Source organism: Plectrocnemia conspersa, unplaced genomic scaffold (genome assembly GCF_051122295.1).
Source record: "Plectrocnemia conspersa isolate PC_06_02 unplaced genomic scaffold, ASM5112229v1 ptg000009l, whole genome shotgun sequence".
Lineage (NCBI taxonomy): Eukaryota > Metazoa > Arthropoda > Insecta > Trichoptera > Polycentropodidae > Plectrocnemia > Plectrocnemia conspersa.
In genome coordinates, this window is record NW_028277173.1 from 15,039,259 (window position 1) to 15,059,829 (window position 20,571).

General features: G+C 32.8%; 3 protein-coding genes across 5 annotated transcripts; 2 read left to right on the forward strand and 1 right to left on the reverse strand.

Moving 5' to 3' along the window:
* The first annotated feature begins 1,011 nt into the window (after positions 1–1,011).
* On the forward strand, positions 1,012–2,487 carry LOC148232020 (uncharacterized). Its single transcript, XM_088192341.1, has 3 exons — positions 1,012–1,093; positions 1,261–1,413; positions 1,481–2,487. Exons 2-3 carry the CDS (start codon positions 1,261–1,263, stop codon positions 2,240–2,242), a joined length of 915 nt encoding a protein of 304 aa, XP_088048467.1. The 5' UTR covers positions 1,012–1,093; the 3' UTR covers positions 2,243–2,487.
* Positions 2,488–4,615: 2,128 nt separating this feature from the next.
* mIF2 (mitochondrial translation initiation factor 2) lies at positions 4,616–8,791 on the reverse strand. Of its 2 annotated transcripts, none has more exons than XM_088192056.1 (13): positions 8,700–8,791; positions 8,373–8,517; positions 8,189–8,309; positions 7,969–8,129; positions 7,728–7,908; positions 7,487–7,663; positions 7,368–7,421; positions 6,915–7,129; positions 6,651–6,855; positions 6,365–6,590; positions 5,893–6,198; positions 5,090–5,230; positions 4,616–4,906 (listed from the first exon to the last, which is right to left on the reverse strand). In XM_088192056.1, exons 8-13 carry the CDS (start codon positions 7,112–7,114, stop codon positions 4,734–4,736), a joined length of 1,251 nt encoding a protein of 416 aa, XP_088048182.1. In that variant the 5' UTR covers positions 7,115–7,129; positions 7,368–7,421; positions 7,487–7,663; positions 7,728–7,908; positions 7,969–8,129; positions 8,189–8,309; positions 8,373–8,517; positions 8,700–8,791; the 3' UTR covers positions 4,616–4,733. The 2 variants fall into 2 exon arrangements, with proteins under 2 accessions (XP_088048182.1, XP_088048181.1); XM_088192055.1 differs by having other exon boundaries at positions 7,372–7,421; positions 8,700–8,775.
* Positions 8,792–12,365: 3,574 nt separating this feature from the next.
* Positions 12,366–20,571, forward strand: LOC148232022 (uncharacterized). Of its 2 annotated transcripts, none has more exons than XR_015810588.1 (7): positions 12,366–12,549; positions 15,296–19,016; positions 19,076–19,264; positions 19,364–19,674; positions 19,751–20,008; positions 20,078–20,266; positions 20,331–20,571. XR_015810588.1 is itself a non-coding variant. In XM_088191485.1 (7 exons), exons 1-7 carry the CDS (start codon positions 12,452–12,454, stop codon positions 20,403–20,405), a joined length of 4,650 nt encoding a protein of 1,549 aa, XP_088047611.1. In that variant the 5' UTR covers positions 12,366–12,451; the 3' UTR covers positions 20,406–20,571. The 2 variants fall into 2 exon arrangements, 1 of the variants encoding a protein (XP_088047611.1); XM_088191485.1 differs by having other exon boundaries at positions 19,555–19,674.

Genomic DNA, 20,571 nt, shown 5'->3' on the forward strand with positions numbered 1-20,571 from the left:
AAGTTAATCATATAACATCATAATAGTATTCAATTATCGATCTCTATTCTATACTAATACTCCATTTACTATAGAGAAGGCAAAGCTTTTTTACGATTCGTAAATATAATCAATTGTTAAATTCTGATTTATTTCAATATTCCACCTCTCAAAATATTTGTTTAAGTTTTAAAAAATCTGCTTAATCATTCGTAAATATGGCTGTGTCGCTAATGCGTTTTTATATATACCTGCTCAGCAAATGATCGCTTTAAAAATTATTTTAAATGTGACTTTAATTAAATATTTGTAATTTAAACATCGCACTTAACATTTGACAAATTTCACCATCGGGCAAAATATATGAAAATTGAATGAGGTTGACTAAGAGGGCGTTAGACACTTCTGAAGTGTCTAACGTAAGCTTTTTCCCTTTCGCTCGCTCGTGTGCAGTGGCTTAGTGCTAAAAAAAGTGACATAGCGCTGAACTTACACCCCCCTCTCCTTTTTTCGTGTATATTTTTAAATTAGCCAATATTGATATTTCAAAACATTTATATTTTTTTAAATGATTTTTTTATAAAAATAAAAAAACTTATTTTAAGATTTCAGTCATGTATTATAGAATTTTCTTAATATTATACAAGTAAAAAACTACCTATAAAAATGGACTAACTAGTTATTTTTATTATTCTTTCATATTACACGTGCACAGAAAGTGAACAATTATTCCTCTAGTTTAAAAAATTAATTGATTTTGTTATAGAATTGGTATAGAAAAAAATGCCGTAAAGTGCCAGCCCCACTACATCAGTGCTCGTGTGTTAAGTGACGATGTAGGTAAGTGAGAATATCTCAGCTTCCGAGACTGAACAAAATCATACCTCGGTTTCGCGAAAAACATAATTTGTCAATATTTACTGCAAAACCAAACTTTAAATAGTCGTATTTGTAGTATATATAAAAATGTTCACAAGCGAAAAAAATTTAAATTACAAGATATATTTTTAACAATTGGTCGATTAATATGTTGTTATGGGCAGCAATTTAAGACGCGAACTCTGACGCCGGCACTACCGCGATTGTCAAACTACTTTTGATAACCGCATCAAAAGTAAAGATTCTTTTATTATATTACTTTCGAGAGCGAATTACTTATCTAACTGTAATTCGTTTCGATACAACTTGTATATTATGACTCAAATTATCTCATTGTTTATTCATGTCTTAAGAGTTGCTATTCTTCTCAAGCTGATATTTTTAACAATATTTTTCTTTTAGATGTTTTCACAGTTCGTCACTCCCGAGAAAGATAGATTTTTTCCTCTTGCAAAAATATGTCGACTTTGCGCCGATACAAATGGTCCGTTTATGAACATATTTGACGAGTTCGTACAGTTGGACAGTAAAATCAATGAGCTACTTCCGATTATGGTATTATCTCTAATAAATACAACTATATTTACTATCATTCATAATAATAATAATGTATTTTTTTTAGGTGAACGAAACTGATGATTTTCCGCACAAACTGTGCTATATTTGCTCTGCCAAACTTCAAGATTTTCAAAATTTCGTCAAAAAATGTATGGAAACGCAAGATAAATTCCATAAATCGATCGGAAAAACTCCTCCCAAAGCTAAAGAGATCATTAAAATAAAAGAAAGTCGCGAATCTGAGAGAGCGAAGAAAGTTGTTCCCGCTTCTGTCGAACCAACGGAACAAATTCCCACCATCAAACTATTTAAAGATCAAAACGATTGGTATATACGCAACCATAATTTAAAAGAACTCAGTGTTGTTTTAACTCGACTGGAAGACGAAGACCCCGAAGAAATCAGAAGACGAATCGATGAACAAATGAGAGCATCGATTAAACCATTTTATAGCATTATTAATGTGACTGGTTTCGGAACGATATACACTTGCAATTATTGTAACGAAGTATTTACACAAGACACTATCTATACCCATAAATGTAAAATGAGAAACAATATGACAATGATTGAATCGCTAAAAATCGAAAAAGAAGCAATGTGTAATGGAAATCAATTGAAAACTAAAAAACGCAAGAATACTGTTCTTCGAGAAACTACTAACTTTGACGAATCATCTAGTGATAGCTCCGAACCTCTTAATAAAATGCTTAAAATAATTGATAATGCACATCCATATACCACTGTAAAAGATGTTAAGACGCATATAGCAAGAATGACTAAAAATTTGGTTAAATACTTTGTAATTACTGGAAAAGGTTATTAAAACATGTATTTATTAGTATATTTTGTCCTTACTTATACACAGTAATAATTAATATGAATGTTTTGTTTTCTTTTTTATTTATATTAACTAATTTCTATTATATTATATAATTGTAGGATATTTAAAATTATTTTTCTTTTCTCCTTTTTGTTATTTTCTAATGTTAACGGTCAATCTTATTATCTTCCATGTTTGTTATTGTAATTTTAGTGTAATTTGTTATTAATACATGAAAATAGATTATACATTTTCTAAATTCTTATTATTTTTGTTACATACCTAAATATTATCACTTAAATTCAATGTGATGCAAACCAGTACCTCATTTAGTAATAACTGTTTGCATAAGCTTTTAGAAATGGTTACTTACTGATACTAACCCTTTTATTAAACAGAATATTTGATATTTCGCAAAGTGAACTTGTTATAATTTGGCATTGGGCGCCTTCGAAAAACCTGGAAGCACCAAAGGAGCTGAGAGTAAAAAAAGTTTGGTAACAACTAGGGATACACTCTTAGATTAATCAGAGTATACACACTAGGGGCTTTTATAGGGAAATAATCTGTACATTTATATACTTATAGTATCGAGGTAATACCTTTTGAGGTTATATTGAAAATAAATAAATAATAGAATTTCCGTGACGACTGTGTTAAACATTGAGGTAACGTATTTAGTGAACAATCTTTGATGCTTTACCAAAATTGATATTCTTAATGAAAGATAATAAACAATAAAGTTAAAGTTAAAATTGTTATATCCCTATTATACTAGTTAAAAACTACACACTATCATCAAAACCCTGAACATAACCTTCTGTGAAAACATACTTCGTGCTATTATGACACTATTCAAATTGAATAAAATATTCTACTAAGACTCCAAAGGAAATTCAGATAAATTGAAATATATTATTTCATGTTTTTCTTTCAATTGTAAAAAATTAACTTCAAAAACTAAATTATATAAAAGATTTTATGAACATTTCAGGACCAATGATAAAACTATTAAGAAAAGATCAAGAGTTTAATTGGAATTCAGAGCAAAAAAATGCATCATTGTTGCAACATCCTGATTTTACTTAATAGTTTATTAACACATTGCATTCTGGGCATTATTCCTAAAAATGCACCCGTGCAATGCTGGGCTTATTTGCAAAAATTAACACTTAAACTTATTTTTTAAACCATTAGAACTTATTAATTAGTAAACGTTTTAACGTCAAATTAAAAATACATTTTTGTAATGATTGTTTTTTATATATTCACACTGATTAAAACAGTAAATGTCAAACTGTGGATCGCGTATAAATAAAATAAAAAATAAATTTATGTTTCGAATCGCCAAATATACATATTTTAAAAAGAAAAATGATACAAATTATGATAAAATACTTTTACTTATTTTTAAATCAACAAATATTAAACTTTGTAACCTCTACAATAATTTCTTTAATTTTAACATTTAGCGATTTAAATAAAAATAATAATAAAAGATTTAAATCTGAAAATTTTTGTTTGAAAGACAACCCTTGAATAGAACACCAAAAATCATCGATGATGACTGCATATTGGGAAGGCGTGTGGGTTCCACAGGCACTAAGCGACGATTCTCATATTGCGAGAAAAAATTAATGTTCTCGGATGGCAAACTGTTGCTCACCCTCCATATTCTCCCAATATATCAAATTACATAATTTAGATGGTAAAAAATTTAATAGTGTTAGTGAACATTGTGCATATTTCAAACAAAATGTCAACAGCTGGGTGCTGTGCGACTATCACCGCATATATTGACCAGTGTTAAAAATGATTTAAATACATTTTTATTTTCTTGGTACTCGATTCACAGTTTTAGGTTAAGAGATTTAATTATTACGAATATATATGTGGAATATATTCATAGAAAAAAATCTGTGAACACTGCCTTGAAACGGCTTTTTTTTGTACCGGGTTTTGAACCTCTGAAATTTTGGATATCGATTTTTTCAATTATTTCAGTTAATAAATATTAATAACATCTTTGGCTAGAGCACTAAATGAGTACGCTACGGTAAATATGCAGCTTAACATGTGATTTTATATGAAATTGAAATGACGAAAAGCACAAATTTGTGCACACGGTATTAAATGTGTAAAATACAGTTGCAATTAAATTTGCTATTAAATCTCTTTTAGATCGAGATAGGAAAATTTTTACCTTATACTATCGAGAAAAGAATTTCTATTACTTTAAGTATTGAAAACAAACTATTTTAATATAGCTCAAGAAATATCAGTGTTCAAAATCATCAAGTATTTTAAATTAATCTTTATGTATATGTACATATGTATATGCGGTATTGGAATGTTTAAAATAAAATAACACTAGTAAAATAAAATACATTTATTTCTAATATATCAGCTCTAATTAATTAATAGTAACATTAATTAAAAAATAATCAACAACTATTGTATATGTTTTCATAGAAAAAATACACCAAGAATGGAATTAAAAACCAGGATTCCAATCCGTTGTGCGTTTAACGTCTACCATTTTATAACATGTTACAATATCTCCGGGCACAAATTCCACGGATCCGTTGCCGAATTTAAGTCCACATTCCACATCCTTTTTGATACTCTTTACTTCATCTTTCATATGCCTCATTGACTCCAATTTTCCTATTTTAAAAATAACAATTTAATTATTATACAATGTATATTTATTTATATTTATTATCATACCCTCTGGTTAAATCGAAATAATTCACATTCCACCATCAGAAAAAAAGTACATGATATCGCACAATGCGTTACCGTATACCCTCTGCAAAGTTTATGACTAAAGTGCTGCTTATAACTCACCTTCAAAAACAACTTCCTGTCCTCTCATAACTCTGAACAAAGCATCTTTTTGCAAAACTCCTCTCGTACAACGGCAACCGGCAATGTTAACTGTTTTACGTTTCTCATCAACTTCAAAATTTTGCAAAAGGTTAGCCTCTCCTAAAAAATAATTGTCATTTATCAATAAATAATATAATTCTCAGTTTCACTGTCAAATGAAACACTACATTGATATAACATTTTTGCAGAATGACTGCTGCGAATTTATAGTTTAATCTAATTTTTGGGTTAAACTAGAAAATCAGTAAGGTAAATTATAACAATACAGTACATATTTATTAAAGGACTTTCTAAAAGCATATTTTTCACTATTTTGTCTTTGATAATTATTTTTTAGGAATGTAATTGCAATGATTATTTAACAACAAGCAAATTAAACTTGTGTGATATAAATTATGTTTAAGAAATGCCAGTTGCAGCATGCTCATTTATTTAATTGACAAAGAATTCTACCTTGAATTCTTTAAGTTTACCTCAGCCAAAACTAATGATAAACTTCATTAGTCCTACTAAGAATTAATGGTTCTGGTGAATTTGAATTTGCCAAAACTATAATGAAATGCAGTTCAATGTGTAGGTATTGAAACGTGTATGATTAAAGCTACATTTTTGAAATGCTCGTTTTACTTATAGACAATAAATAAGTCATAAGGACAGTCAACAAAAAACATTATGTACAGACAAGTGTAAAGGATAGAATATAATCAGAAACAAAACTAAAAGCTTACTCCAATTTTAATTACAAACGTATCATCTATTACCTAGAAATTGCTCTTCTTGGTGCGTCGGTATCCGATTATTGATTTCAGATTTCAGATCGTCAATCATGCTGTAAATAACCTTAAACTTTTTTATTGCAATTTTCTTCTTCTTTACTATGGTGGCTATTTGAGGGAGAATCGAAACATTGAAGGCATAAATTTCAGCTTGAAACGATTCCGCCATCTCCAGATCATTTTCAGATACGTCGCCTATTCCGTAATGAACGATATCTAGTTTGCATTGATTGTGACTGTCATATGTTTCCAAAACATCTAAAATAGCTTCCACTGATCCGGCGACGTCACCTATTTAACATATAAATGAGATACATTTTATGTTGTACATTGTTGCAAATATAACTAACAAAGTAAATGTTAATCTTAATTAATTTTTAATTTAACAGACTGTGATGCTCACAAAGACTATCCACAATTATTTTTGTAGACTCGCTCTTTAAATAAATTAGATTACCTTTAATCACGATACTGAAAATGGGATGGTTTGATTCGATTATCATCTTTTTTCTGGGACCTACTGGTCTCATTCTATAGTAGCCGAGCAATCTTTTCTTTTCTAATAATTTTTCATAAATTGCTCGGTGCTCGGCATCTTTGGCGGCAATGATTTCAGCGTCTAGTAGTTGTTTTTCGTGTGTTTTATTCTTCAACCGCCAGTCTATAACTTGATGTGCCGTTTTCTAAAAATATTTTTAGGAATAGTATTCTCTGAGGGTACTATTTTAAAATGAATAACTAACCTCAGACGGGACTTCTAATATTTCATCGCCAGCAGCAGGGAGTTCTCTCCATCCGAGTACTTGAACGGGCATAGACGGAGCAGCTTCAGTTATTGCAACTCCATCGCAGGAAAACATCACACGTGTTCTTGCCCACCCTGTTCCGGCAACCAAAATACATCCTCGTCTCAAAGTACCCCTTTTTACAATGATAGTAGCTAATCTCCTAATGAAAAAAATACATGAAAAATTGTACGCAATTTATATAGAATGAGTTGAAAATACCCTCTTTTAGGATCGGTTTGAGTTTCCACCACCACACCTTCGACCAAACCAGTATTATCAGCTTTTAACTCCATTATTTGCGACTGCAAAACGATCGCTTCGACCAGAGTTTCAAGATTCGTTCCTTTCAAAGCCGACACCGGAACTGCTTGCACATCGCCTCCCAGATCTTCAACAACAATACCTTGCTGACACAACATCTCTTTGGTTCTTTTCTAAAAAAAATTGTTGATACATTTTACTTTAATAGAGCAAACATAAAATTTAGGATTAGATTATTATCAGAAAAAATCACATTCTTTTTCAGTCTTATATTTCTGTCCAAAAGAAAAGCACTAAAAACATTCCAACTATTATAGATACAAAATACTCTTTAAATAAAATTGTAAATTTGGTAATCTCTCTTGCTAATATTAATCTTTCATACTGTTAATTGTTATTATAAACGTTTACCTACAATGTCTGCTTGAGGTTTATCGATCTTGTTGATGGCAACAATAATGGGTACTGCAAAAATATATTAAGTGATATGTATGTAATTGAAATATTAATGTCATATTATAAACATTTACCATTTGCTTCCCTCGCCATCCGAATTGATTCAATTGTTTGTTCCATTACGCCGTCGTCGGCAGCTACGACTAATACCACCATATCAGTTATGTTAGCTCCTCGCGCACGCATCGTAGAGAAAGCCGCATGACCAGGAGTATCTAGAAACGTTACAACCTCGCCACTATCGAGTGTAACTAAAAATAAAAACACATAACATCGTGTACTGAAAAATATGAATCGAAGTTGTGAATAATATACCAGAAAATGCTCCGATGTGCTGTGTAATTCCGCCAAATTCTTTAGCCACGACGTTGGTATGCCGTAAAGAGTCCAACAGTGTAGTTTTGCCATGATCCACGTGCCCCATTACAGTCACCACCGGAGGCCGATATTTTAATTTTTCTTCAGGCGCCGGAGGAGCGGGAAAAACATCTTTACTCTGAAGAAACATCAATTTAAATAATACATCAACAAATTTTATCGATGCAACATTTCATACTTGGATTTCTTGTTCAAGTCGTTCGGGTCTAGCTATTGTTTTAAATCTGTAACCCGATACTCTCAAGATGCCTTTAATCACTTCAGGATTGTCAATAATACTATCGTCATCTTTGTAATTATTAGAGTCTTTTACAAATTCCATGGCGTCATAAACGTGATCTGTAAAAAGATATTATGAAAGGGCAATCTTTACAGATTGAGATTAACCAAATACTGACCGACGTCTTTTTTTATAGCATTGGCGACTTCCGATACGGTCATGTTTCTCCATATATCTATAATTTCACTGTTTGGTCTTACTTGCACTTTTATGCTGCGTCTTCCAGTTTTTTGGGCAGCCTATAAAGTGTCCGGAAGTAAGGTATACCATCCATACAAATATAAAATAATTAAAATAACAACCTTCTCTTCGTCGGTTCTTTTTTTCTTGGATAATATACGTGATGTATGTATGTTTAAACACAATAAATAATTCAATTTATGATTTATTTCACAATTAAAAACATTTTCTTGAAGGTTAAGATTCTTAAGAGCATTGTAAGTATGCCTGAAACAAAAAATATCCAATAATCACAAACTAATACATCCTAATAACTAAATTTGATGGATAAATAAGTTAGGTTAGACAAAAAAATTGCCTAATTGGAGAATGTAGAAATATTCAAAATTTTGTTTTTATTATTTTAGAACTAATATAATGTAACCTTTCTTTTAAATGTCATAAAATACCTTGAAAACAGAAACGACCTAACCACACCGATCATCTTATGTATAATTTTATGGTCACAACGCCTTATTAACCGACCATGACAAATAATTGTAATTAAAACAATTTTAATAAATAAGCTGTGTTTTACAAAAGTACCTCCTCTCTATATTAATTATTAAAAAAAATCAAGAAAAATATTAAGTCACAAAAGTTATAAAATTGTGGGGGCCTGTTTATATATTATTTATTTAGGTACGGTAACTACGGTAACACTGACGTGACGGGCACATTCTGTTAGGGACACGGGACAGATAGTACATATATGGAAGCGGCGTCACGGTGAAAAACAAAATACGTCCAAGTTGTAACTCAGTCCACTGACATCAGTCGGCCTTTCATCCCGTGTGCAACGGATCTCCACGCTATTTTTTTCAAAATTCGGTTGTGTATTAAATATTATGGGGGCCTATTTATATTTATATATAGATTTTTATTTTGGCGAAAACTTGGCGGCACTCTACTAACACTGGTGTGATGGTTATTTCTCTTCCCTGGCAACACTCGACCCGCGCGGGCTCGCGCCCCGTGATTGTATAGATAACCATGTAAACAACCTTAATACTTCAATAAAATACTACTGCAGCGGCTCAATCTGTGTCTAATTGCCACCCGTCACAAAGAAAAAATATGGTATAACTTTTCGCGTGTAGGCACAAATGAATACGTCTCGCGCACAGAACAGGGTCTCGCAAGTGTGTATTTGACAAGGCCGAACTTAACCGATGTTTAAAATATACTGTAGGGGGCTTATTTATATTTATATATGCTGTGATGTTTAATTTTGTAAAAGCAATAGTTTTCATAGTTGTTCATTAGTCGGCTTGAAAAATAAGGGAGGTTAAATATATCATCAGAAGATGTCATCCGTATTTGCTTAAAAACTGAAATTTACATAAATTGTATTATAAGTTTAACTATAAATAATTCAGTGCCAAAATAAATAAAAAACAAATTGTCAATATGGTATTAAGATCCTTCATGGGCATAGCTATCTTTCAAGATCTACGTGACAATATATTTGAACAATTGTATAAATTTATTAAGATACTGTATTGAAGGAAGTTTGGCAGTTTTCTTTGCAGTTTCTTTTGTCAATACTAATAATTTAAATATAAAATACTATAGCAGAAATAAATAAGTTTTAAATTGTATTTTATTATTTTATTTAAATTTAATCTACCTAATTGCTGCTCTCAGACGAAATACGATTGTGCATTTTTAAAGTGACCAATATATTCCCACCGATCATCAAAGTTGTTAATTTTATTAGATCGTCAATTTTTTTTTCTTAATGACGTGGATTTTTATTTTTAACATCGAAGTTCGATGGTTAAGTCGGAGGGAAATACTAAATTGCTTTTATGAATTAACAGAGGAAATTAAGGTATTCTTGAAGGTGAAGGAATATCCATTTTGTAGATTTGCCGACAAGTAATGGATGTTTGATTTTGGATTCTATATTGATATTATTCAACATTTAAATGATTCGAATATAAGGCTGCAAGAACCAAATAAACTGATAAGCGAGATGATTGATAAAATAAAAGCTTTTGAAAATTAGCTTATAATTTGGAATCGTCAACTTAATTGAAATAATTACGCACATTTACCGATATTAAGGAAGGAGAATCCATCTAATACGAAAAATATGCAAACGAAATATAAATGCTTTGACAAGAATTTGATTCACGGTTTAAAAGTTTACGGTAGAATAAAACTTCTTTTATTTTTTTTATCCTCTTCCAATTAGGATATTGCAATTTCAAATGAAAGTAATTGATTTCCAATACAACACAGAAGTCAAAAACAAATTTCCAAACGTTGACCTCCATCATTTTTATAAGAAATATTTCTCATTTGAAAATTGTTATTCTTAGCTAACCTAGGGCTGCCATAATTGTCGGACTACCGACCGGGACACCCCTCCCCCAAAAAAAACTTTTATCGACAATCATACCTTTATTAATAATAGGTATTCTAAGAGCGAAACGTTGGGATTAATAGTGAATCATTTTAGAGTACTCAATTTGACTGGAAAAATTTGATGTTTTTTTGTGGATGCGTCTGTATCAAATATAAAATAATAAAATATAAAAATATAAAGTATCAAATATAAAAAATAAAACCAAATAGAACCTTACATTTCTTCTTCTCTTGCCTTCACTCTCCCCCTTCTCAGACTTCGGTGACTTCATTATCATCGCTCTTCTTTGCCCAGTAATACTTTTCCGATATGCGTAAATTTTAAATCGACCGGGACAAATGACTCTTGGACATGGACACTGGGACACAAACCTCAAAACCGGGACATTTCCCGGTGTACCGGGACGTATGGCAGCCCTAAGCTAACCACACTAGGCAAATAGTTAGTTTATTTGTAGCTACCTATCTCTGAAAACAATTATTTTTAAAAATAAAATTATAAAAAGTGACTATCGAAACCATCCTGGGGACGGGCGTCTGAGAAATTACATACGAGTTGCAATATCTTCGATACCGGCGAATATTGATAAGCTTGTGAAAAATTGTGCCAAATATCTTATTTAAACTACGACGATATTTTATTTGTATGTAGTTTTTATTTGAATATTATCTAATATCTGTAGTTTTAAAAAATGTATTTGCAAAGTTAAATTAAATATAATAGCCTTATATATGCATGTATTATTATGTATTATTATATTATAAATAAAACTAATCATAGATATTTGTAGAGCTGCCAACAGTACAGAATTGACCGGGATTTCCCCGGAATTGTAATCGTCGTCTAAGATCCCGGTTGAGTGGCAAATTGTCCCGGAATTTCAGATAAAAAGACATTTTTGAACAAAAATTTCCGAGATGACTTTTTTATTTTTAGCCCCCGCAGCATCCCTAAATGAATAAAAATTTTCGGGATGTCATGTTTTTAACTCCCACAAAACATTTTTGTGAAATTGTCGCAGGTGACTTTGTTGCGGCCCATGTGGCTTATTGAGATTTCAGTTGTAACCCGCCACAAAATATGTGCTTAAGCTTATGCGTGTGCTTAAGCTTAACAGCGACTATCAGAGGCAGTGGCAGATCAAGCTTTTTGGAGGCCCCAAGTGCAATATAAATTGGGCTATATATGTATATAAAAATTAGCAATAATTCTGTGATCTGTTTTGTTGATTATTAAATTGTAATGAAATTATAAACAAAAAAGAATGATTTTTAAGATTGTATTTAAGTTGAGCACCATCAAATTTATTGAAAATATCGAAAATTAACTATGTATTGAAATAAGGGTAAAAATATATTTGTTATCATACTTTTTTCAAATTTTGAGGTCCCAAGCGCACGCTTATTTCGTTCTATGAATCAGAGATAATGGCAAAAGGAGGAGTGGTCATAACTTTTAGAGATCACGCATTAACATTATATATTTTCTTCTTTAGTCCATTTAAGTTTGAATTAAAATTATTGTCACTTGCTGATGTTCTGCGTTATCTTTTTTCAACTAGAACATATACATATATTTATAATTTTTTATGTGTATAATAAATGAAAATGAGACATTTTACTAAAAATGGGTGTAATGTTAAAATAAATTCATGGATGTGTTTTGTTTAGTGTAATATTTATGGTTTGTAGTCTATGGCCTCGTTCTAGGAGGGTGACAGCAATTGAGAGTGCGGGGTGCGGGGTGCGGGGAGTGTGTTTACCGCCGAACGAAAACGTCGGGGGCGACATGGGCCCCCAGCGGAGGGGTCTGATGCGCGCCCCTGTGCCCGTCGCCCCCTGGGCATCGTTCGAGCATCCTCGCTACTTTGACAGATACGCTTCCAGGTGACGACTAACGTGATTTCCTGTTAGACGATCGTTCAAACTTCCCCCGCAATTTTTACAATTTCTTAACCCCCCGAGTAAAACGAACGTCCACTAAACTATATCTAAATACTTATACGTTATTCGGAGATGACTCTTATTCTCGTTTTGGTAACCTAATGGTTTTCTTAGGTTAACAATTTGATGCCTTAACTAACATTTGCGTCGTAAAAAATATTGATACTACCATATAATAGCGCAATACAATGTGTCATGTTGTTAGATTGTTTCGTGTATAATACCGTAAGTTAAATTAAACGACAACTAATAATAATAACAACAAAATAGATTTCAACCATTCCAAAGATAAACGAGTATATATAATATAAAATAATTAAAATTTGTGGATAGTTCATTTTTGGACAAGGAAACGTGAATGGTGAATGTTTTGCCATTTCTGATATTTCATTTAGTACGTGTATGAAATACTACTTTGTTTATGCTGTCACGGTAACCAAACAAATATAACAATTACTGTTAAATAGTAAATATTAAATCCGTCGCCACAGTGAAGAAAAACGGAAAAATGGTATAATTCTTCATTATTTAGTTTTATTAGTTGGATCTCCAATTATGCTACTTCATAACGGCAACAAATTAAATGGTCAGAATAAAAATCGAAACTCAGTTACAATTTTATTATTCAGGGTCAGAATAAATATCAAATGGTTAGAAAAAAAAATAGCATATGGTCAAAATTAAAATATAGGACGATCATATGAATTATAAAATATTTAAATTTTTAAATATAAATAAGCAATAAATTATTTATTTTAGAAATATCTTATAAAATATGTCAGAACAGTGACTACCACATGAATAACTCAACGAATCTATTTATTTGTATGTAGGATGCCAAGGTATTCAGAGAGCGGCGGCGGAGGGCACACTTGGTTTGTTGTGTTAACATTTGACACAACGCCTTGATAATGATAATTAACTGTCGACATGTAAATGACAGATTGACCAGTAAAAACTGAATACATATTCAGAATCAAAATGAAAAGTATTTTTAGATTTACTTATTATTCCTGGTGTAATGAAATTTTCTTTCGATTCCGTTAACCACTGATATTAATTATTCCATTGCAAAAATTATTCGTTTTAATGCACATGTATTTTCAAAAATAATTTCACTTAAATCTCGACCATATTTAATCAGTTAATCCACAAATAAAAGTGTTTAATGTGATAAAAAGGGCCAGGAGTTTTTTTTGTGTTTTTAAATTAAGGGTATTTCTAATTTTACTACCGGTATTTGCGATTTGATGATATTTCTGGAAGTAAGGAAAATTATTACGTTTGTACCACTTCGCATACAAAGACGAAATAAATACGAAAACTTCACAAAAATGCTCGACAAACCGTTCAAACGTGTTTTTGGGATTAAGCGGCACTTTAATTACTAGGACCTAAATTTGGGATTTTAGTATTTACTTATCTTTTGAGCGTAATCGATGCTTTCGCTCTTTCAGCTCGTCTCCACAGGGATTGGATGGTACTATTTCATATTTTTTCATTGTGATCTATGGAGAAATGTAAAAAGTAATAAACTAGTAGGTAAAAAAAAACAGGGATCAGTTACTTGGACCCTGCCATAAAACATTTTATACGTACAGATTTGTGCACATTCCGAAGACGAAAATGACAACTTTACGAATTTTTATTCTGCATTTCTTATTTATTTAGTGCCGTTTATATGTAAAGACTTGGCCGTAAGGTGGGCAACACAAAAATATTGACTGGGCCTCGAGTTGGTTCTTGCTAGTCTATCAGTAGTAACAATTTTTTCTATAAACATAACAGGGTCAGCAGTAAAACGGATGCCGCATAGAAACAAACTTTTTATTCCTAACTTAAGGCTCAAAATGTTTTGAACCTGTTCATAGAAGATGCCCACAGTCTAATATTTCTCAAACCTTGATTACTCACGAAATCATGAATCAAGTCAATGTTTTTCTCAGTGGCAGCAGTTGCAGATCGTCCACAGCTAAGATCATCTTCAATGTTTAGTCTTCCATGTTTAAATTTTGCTGCCCTTTCTGATGAACACTTGACATCAGAAAGCTGTACAAATTAACGAGACACTAATGACGGTTCACAAAAATAATTGTGAATCCTATCCTGTACTTAATCTTCCCTCATATGTCATAATGGTGATAGTGTTTCTCTTAGGCATATAATACTCCTAAAATTCCCCTTGTTTATCCCAAAAAAGCATAATCTTTCCCGCAGATTGTAGGGTGTAAATTTTTTTGATTTTCTTGAGGGAGATGTTGCGCCATTCCTTGGTCGCTTTCTTGGTTTCGGGCTGGCGTTAGTGAACCCAGGTTTCCTCTTCAGTAATCCATCATCTTCTACTTCAAAGCATTACAAAACTTTACATGCAGACACTTTGTTGAACTGTAGAACATCCTGGACAATGTGATGGGATGATTTATGACTAACTTGGCAATTTTCCTTAAACATGACTTCAACTGCTGCAATGGACTCTGATGTCACTGCTCATTATGCTTGACCTGACTGAGAAGAGTCTACTACAAATCTTACAAGAGTGACCGACATGCGTCACCATTCTATGCTTTTATTTGTTGATGAATTAAAATAGTTTTAACTCTTTCACTACTTAAACGTTATGTACAGTTTCATAGACAAAATTTGTTTCCATATCTCGATCATAATTAAATATATAATTTTTGTATTTCAGAAATGGAAATTCACAATGTTGGGCCAATAACGATGTGCAATATGGACCTAGATCCAACTGGCAAAGGCCGAATGTTCCAAGTGTCCCGCAATATCGATCAATCACGCAGCAGGTTCATCCTCCGCACGGCGCGTACGGAAGGTTTCCGAATCCGCATCAATTTCACAGAGGACCGAGGCCGTTCAGAGGCCAAACTCGACCTCCATATCTAGTTCAACGTCCTGATTATTATCCGAACGATAATCAATTTAAACAAACCGAAATGCCGCCCAAGTTTTTAGAACCGAACGAAAAACCTTTTGATAAATCTCTTAATGACAAAATCGACACTGTCAAAAGAAAGTTAAGAGAGCGGAAGCTGAGTGAGAATCTCGAACACTCTGATCTTATTTTTTCGCCCACTGAAGCTGCCGTGTCTTTCAAAGCCGCCGAGAGAAAACGGATAGAACACACCAAAGTGTCACCTAAAGTGGTGCCTGCCAAAAAATACGATAAAAAAGAAGAAACTGGATGTAAGCATAAAAATAGCTACGTAACGCCGAAAGCGAACGTTTCTAAAAAGTCACAAGTGCTACGTAAAAAGATTTTGCATCAACTCTTCAAAATGGGCAATAACAACCTGAGACAGATTGTCAGCAATCCGGAATCGTCTGACAAATATAATTTTATATTAACTAGTTTGATCAAAGATAGGAAGAAAGCGTTGAGTAGGGAGTTGAGGAACGTTGCGGAAAAATCATTGCAGTTTCATAATATATCGCCCGATAGTGCTAGAGGAGAACAAATTATGCAAGATGCGTTCTTGGGCCACTTGGGCACCATGCTTGATACGAACGCTTCCTTGGAGTTGTTCAATATGGAGCCGCAGTTAATTAAGGAACTGAGCAACGTCCTTCAGCAAGATCTTATTTATTCGTCCAACGACGAAGTTTCCGCAATCAATCTCGCGAACGTCATGCATGAAGACTTTTATGAAGAGAACGATTCTGACTTGATGAACATAGACGATGGTTATTTTAACAATTTAGAATCCAAATTTGATCCAACCAGTATTATAATGAACGAAGCGTATCACGAGGAGCAATCGTTTCCTTCTCAAAGAACAGAAATAAATCACAATATGGATGTAAAATATATTCCCCAATCACAAAGCGAATCTCATTTTATTTTACCGTTACCTCCGCCGCCTCCACCACCGATCTTGCCGTCGCCGCCGCCACCGCCAGTGCTGACAATGCAGCAAGTGGCAGCCGATATGACTGGAATCCGACTCGTGAATTTGTCGTTCTTAACTACTAATAAAAACCAAGATCTTACAATAACTAGCGAAGATATCTCTGATGCTAAAAACAACGGGGCTCATTCTCAAGAAATTATTAAAAATTTTGATCTCGCATTCGACAAATATGAAATCAGCACTAAAAAAGCTAAAGATTATAAAAGTGACATTACACAAACGAGATCTCATCACAAAAGAAGTAATAATAATGCAACTGACAAAAATGAAAATAAACATAAAAAAACTTCCAATAAAGATAGCTTACCGACTGTAGACCTTAGCCACAGTCCGAAAAAAAGCCGACATGATCATAAATTTGAAGCCAGTACTCCGACTGTCGAAGTTGTCCACAATTTGAAAAAAAACCGACATGATTATAAGACGTCAAATGAAGCCAATTTTCCACCCGCTGAAGTTAATCCTAGTTCAAAAAAAAATCGGCACAATCATAGAATGAACAATGAAAGTAGTTCTACACGCATCGAAGTTAATCCTAGTCCAAAAAAACCCAGATATAACCATAACGAATCTAAAACAAATCCACAAAATAAATGTTCTAGTGAACCTAATCTTCCATCTGCTGAAGTAAGTAAAAATAATTATATACAAAACGATATGGCAGCATTAGCTGAAAGCAAATCATGCGGTGAAGCTATGTTTGCATCCATTGAAGCCAATAAAAGTCCAAAAAGAAGCAAGTATGGTCACAACGAAAATATTTATTCAGCTCCACCAAATGTGAGTAGTGCGCAAAAATCTTTCAAGCAAGAAGATCAAGAAAGAAATATACCCAACGATGTCAATAAATCTTTAATATATAAATTCGATAAACCAGGAGTTTTACAAGATAACTTTAATCACTGGACAGATTCTAACAGAAGATCGAGAAAGAACAAACATAAATATAGAAGTAAATCTTTTCCTAATGCAAATTACGACAATACTTTAAATCGCGATGTTAGGAATCAAGCACCGATAGAACAATTACCGGGTCCGATTAAGATTAAATGTGAACCTTTAGACCTTATAGATGTTTCAAATATTAAAATTGAAGCTCAAGATTCTCCCGTTGCAAATGAGAATAAAAGATGTGAAAATTGTTCGAGCAGAGATAAACTTAAACTGAAAAAGTCCCAAGGCACGCAATATTACGACTTTGGAAAGACACATTCGTCTACTCAAGTGTATGCTTCGTTGATCTCTTCAAAGTCGAAAGGGTCTCAGTGTTCGAGACAGAATTGTAAAGATAGTGGCAATCAAACGATGAAGGTATTCGACGCTTCTCTGAATACTTTCACAACTATGGCGATCACAGATACGTCTGACTTTTCCTGCCAGGTTGATTTAAAACCGTTCAAAGAAACTTGTAATGCGGAAGTCAATACAATTCACAGTTCGGACTTGAACTATATAAACGAGGAGGTGACGTCGCAATCGGATATAATGGATCGTATGAAAAAAATCGACAACGATATACATTTATTAGTGCAAGAAAAGTTCAGATTATACAAAGTAATGGGCGCAAAATCCACGGTTGATAAATCGGGTAGTAAGAAAAAAGTGAAAGATTTGTGTAAACCTAAATCAAAATCAAAAACAACCAGTACGCCTATGAATAAAGTAAAGAAAAAATCTACTTTGATAAAATCAGCACAGCCAAAAAAAGACGAACATAGTGAAGTGATGAAAATCAAGAAGTTTTATTCTATAGACGCAAATGGCGAAATTAGGGTTCATAATAACATGCACGATATGGAGTTCCTGTCAACTAATCAGACATCCGAAGATTACGCAGTGAACTATGTCGATATGTCCGGCGAAGCGATCCCGTCTGGGATGGACGTCGCTTCCGAAGAGGTCATCGTTGACAACTGTTCGAAACCGTCGATCAGCAACGAAAACACTAGTCGCAAAACTAAAAAAGTAAAAAATAAACCCGAGAGTAATAATTCGAAGTTGAACATATATAAATCCGTGAAAAATATCAAAAAGTATAATTTGCGCAGCTGCTCGGTCATATTGAACAAAATGAACAATAATCAAGTGCAAGACTTTGTCGAAGAGTTCAACAATCACAACATGAACAACTCGTCGGATGCGTTTCACCATGACTTCCACGACTACGGCGACGGTGATTATTCATTGTGCTTGGACTCTTTGAACTCTGTGCATTTTAACAATTTCGCCGATCCTGATATACCGACAATGTTGGAAAATATAAGCGGGAACGAGACGGTGAATTTGATCGACAATTGGGATTCTAAACTGTTTGACAACATCACTCTTTCTGATGGCTTAGACGCTTTGAACAAAAGCGGCGATTCAGACTTACAAGTGCCTACTGAAATTACTACGACTGTGGCGACTACTAGCTCTTGGGAAAATAGAGCAGAAATTCCGATAGTGATGTCGGATCATACTGATTCTATTATAGCGTTACAGGTGAGGGATGAGTTTAATTATGTCCTATGAATACGAGTATACGTGTAATCGTTTTTCAGTGCGTCGGTAAAAATATTTTGGCTGCATCTTTGGACGGTAACATTTATTATTATTGCGGAGAAAGAGGGACATTATTACGAACCATTGCGTGTTCAGGACTGGCGGTGACTAGTCTTTGGGCTCAAAGTGACCTGTGTTTGGTATATGCCGGTTCATTAGATTCAAATTTGAGGTGTTTTGATTATGAGGTGAGTTCTATTTTTACGATTACACAATATAACAAATTTGAACTTTTTTCACTACGCATTCTGTTTACATTTATCATATCTTTTAACACTTGCCCATAGATCTTGTATTTTGCTGAATTATTTTTATCTATTTTGGATTCTATGTTCGTGACATTAAGACATAAAATTTGACTATCGTCATATATGGTGTTGTACTATAAAATATAACCGAGAACAAAACTTGTACATTTTAAAAGTACTTATTTTTATATTTAATTGGTTAATATCGTTAATAATGACTATTTTTTTAGAGGGGTATAGAGTTATTTGATGCAGTTAATATTGGAAGTGCAATACAGAGTATGTGCCATGCTTGGGATACTCTTTACATCGGAACAAGAACAGGTTTTGTGATACAGTTTGATACAAAAGTATATCATTAGTTTTCACTAATAAATTTTAATATAAAAATTATATTTAATAATATGAACAATATTTGTATTCCAGAGCAATACAGTGATTGAAGATAGTACCATAAGGTTTTCAGAACAAGCCATATTGGCATTAGAAGCGATTAAAGAGGGTCCGAGAAAAGTGTTACTAATAGCGTCTCGATCTCAAGACGTCACTGTTAAAGATGCGAAAACCGGTCTATTATTGAGATCTTTCCGCGGTCCCAATACCACAGTGTACAGCTTGTTATTTGATTCGGGAAATATTTATTGTGGAACGAGTGGATCCGACGTTCAAGTGTTCAATTTTGTGGTTGGCATTTCAACAATTTACTATTATCGATTAAATCATTGTTACTGACATTTTTATAAACTGTTGTAGACTGGCGACCTAATCGGTCTGCATAGTGGCGGAAATGGTGCTGTGTGCCTTCAGATGTACAGAGGATTACTATTTGCCGGTTGTTATGACGGTATTATATATGTGTTCAAGCCAGGTGTTCAACAGCCGCTAGCGAGCATTCCAGGATCAGGAACAATGCTATTGGCAATGACAATCACCGATAATATGGTAATTTAATAACTTTTAGTTGTAAGATTTTTTTAATAAAATTTATTTTATCCGTTTTTTTTAGATTATTGGTGGATGCAAGGATAAATCGTTATCAATTTGGACGATTCCGCGCAATATTTTAGATGAGATGATTTAAAGAATATATTTACGTTAGTGTTAGTGTTGTACATTATTGTGTATATTATTACATTTACTGTACTATTTGTATCAAAAATCAATATTGCTGTATTTTAATAAATTTATTTTTGGTTTGTGTACAAAATAATTAAACAGACTATATAAATAAAAGTTATTACTGATTA

Bases quoted from the DNA above. Each gene is read 5' to 3' on its own strand.
- LOC148232020 (XM_088192341.1), top strand. From the start codon at position 1,261: ATGTTTTCACAGTTCGTCACTCCCGAGAAAGATAGATTTTTTCCTCTT. The intron at 1,414-1,480 runs GTATTATCTCTA...TATTTTTTTTAG, and splicing joins ATGAGCTACTTCCGATTATG to GTGAACGAAACTGATGATTT.
- mIF2 (XM_088192055.1), bottom strand. From the start codon at position 8,734: ATGATCGGTGTGGTTAGGTCGTTTCTGTTTTCAAG. The intron at 7,130-7,371 runs GTAGGTAAACGT...AATTTTTTTTAG, and splicing joins ATAAACCTCAAGCAGACATT to AAAAGAACCAAAGAGATGTT. The intron at 6,199-6,364 runs GTAATCTAATTT...TATGTTAAATAG, and splicing joins TTTCAGTATCGTGATTAAAG to GTGACGTCGCCGGATCAGTG.
- LOC148232022 (XM_088191485.1), top strand. From the start codon at position 12,452: ATGGGCCCCCAGCGGAGGGGTCTGATGCGCGCCCCTGTGCCCGTCGCC. The intron at 19,265-19,554 runs GTGAGTTCTATT...CTATTTTTTTAG, and splicing joins TGAGGTGTTTTGATTATGAG to AGGGGTATAGAGTTATTTGA. The intron at 19,675-19,750 runs GTATATCATTAG...TTTGTATTCCAG, and splicing joins TGATACAGTTTGATACAAAA to AGCAATACAGTGATTGAAGA.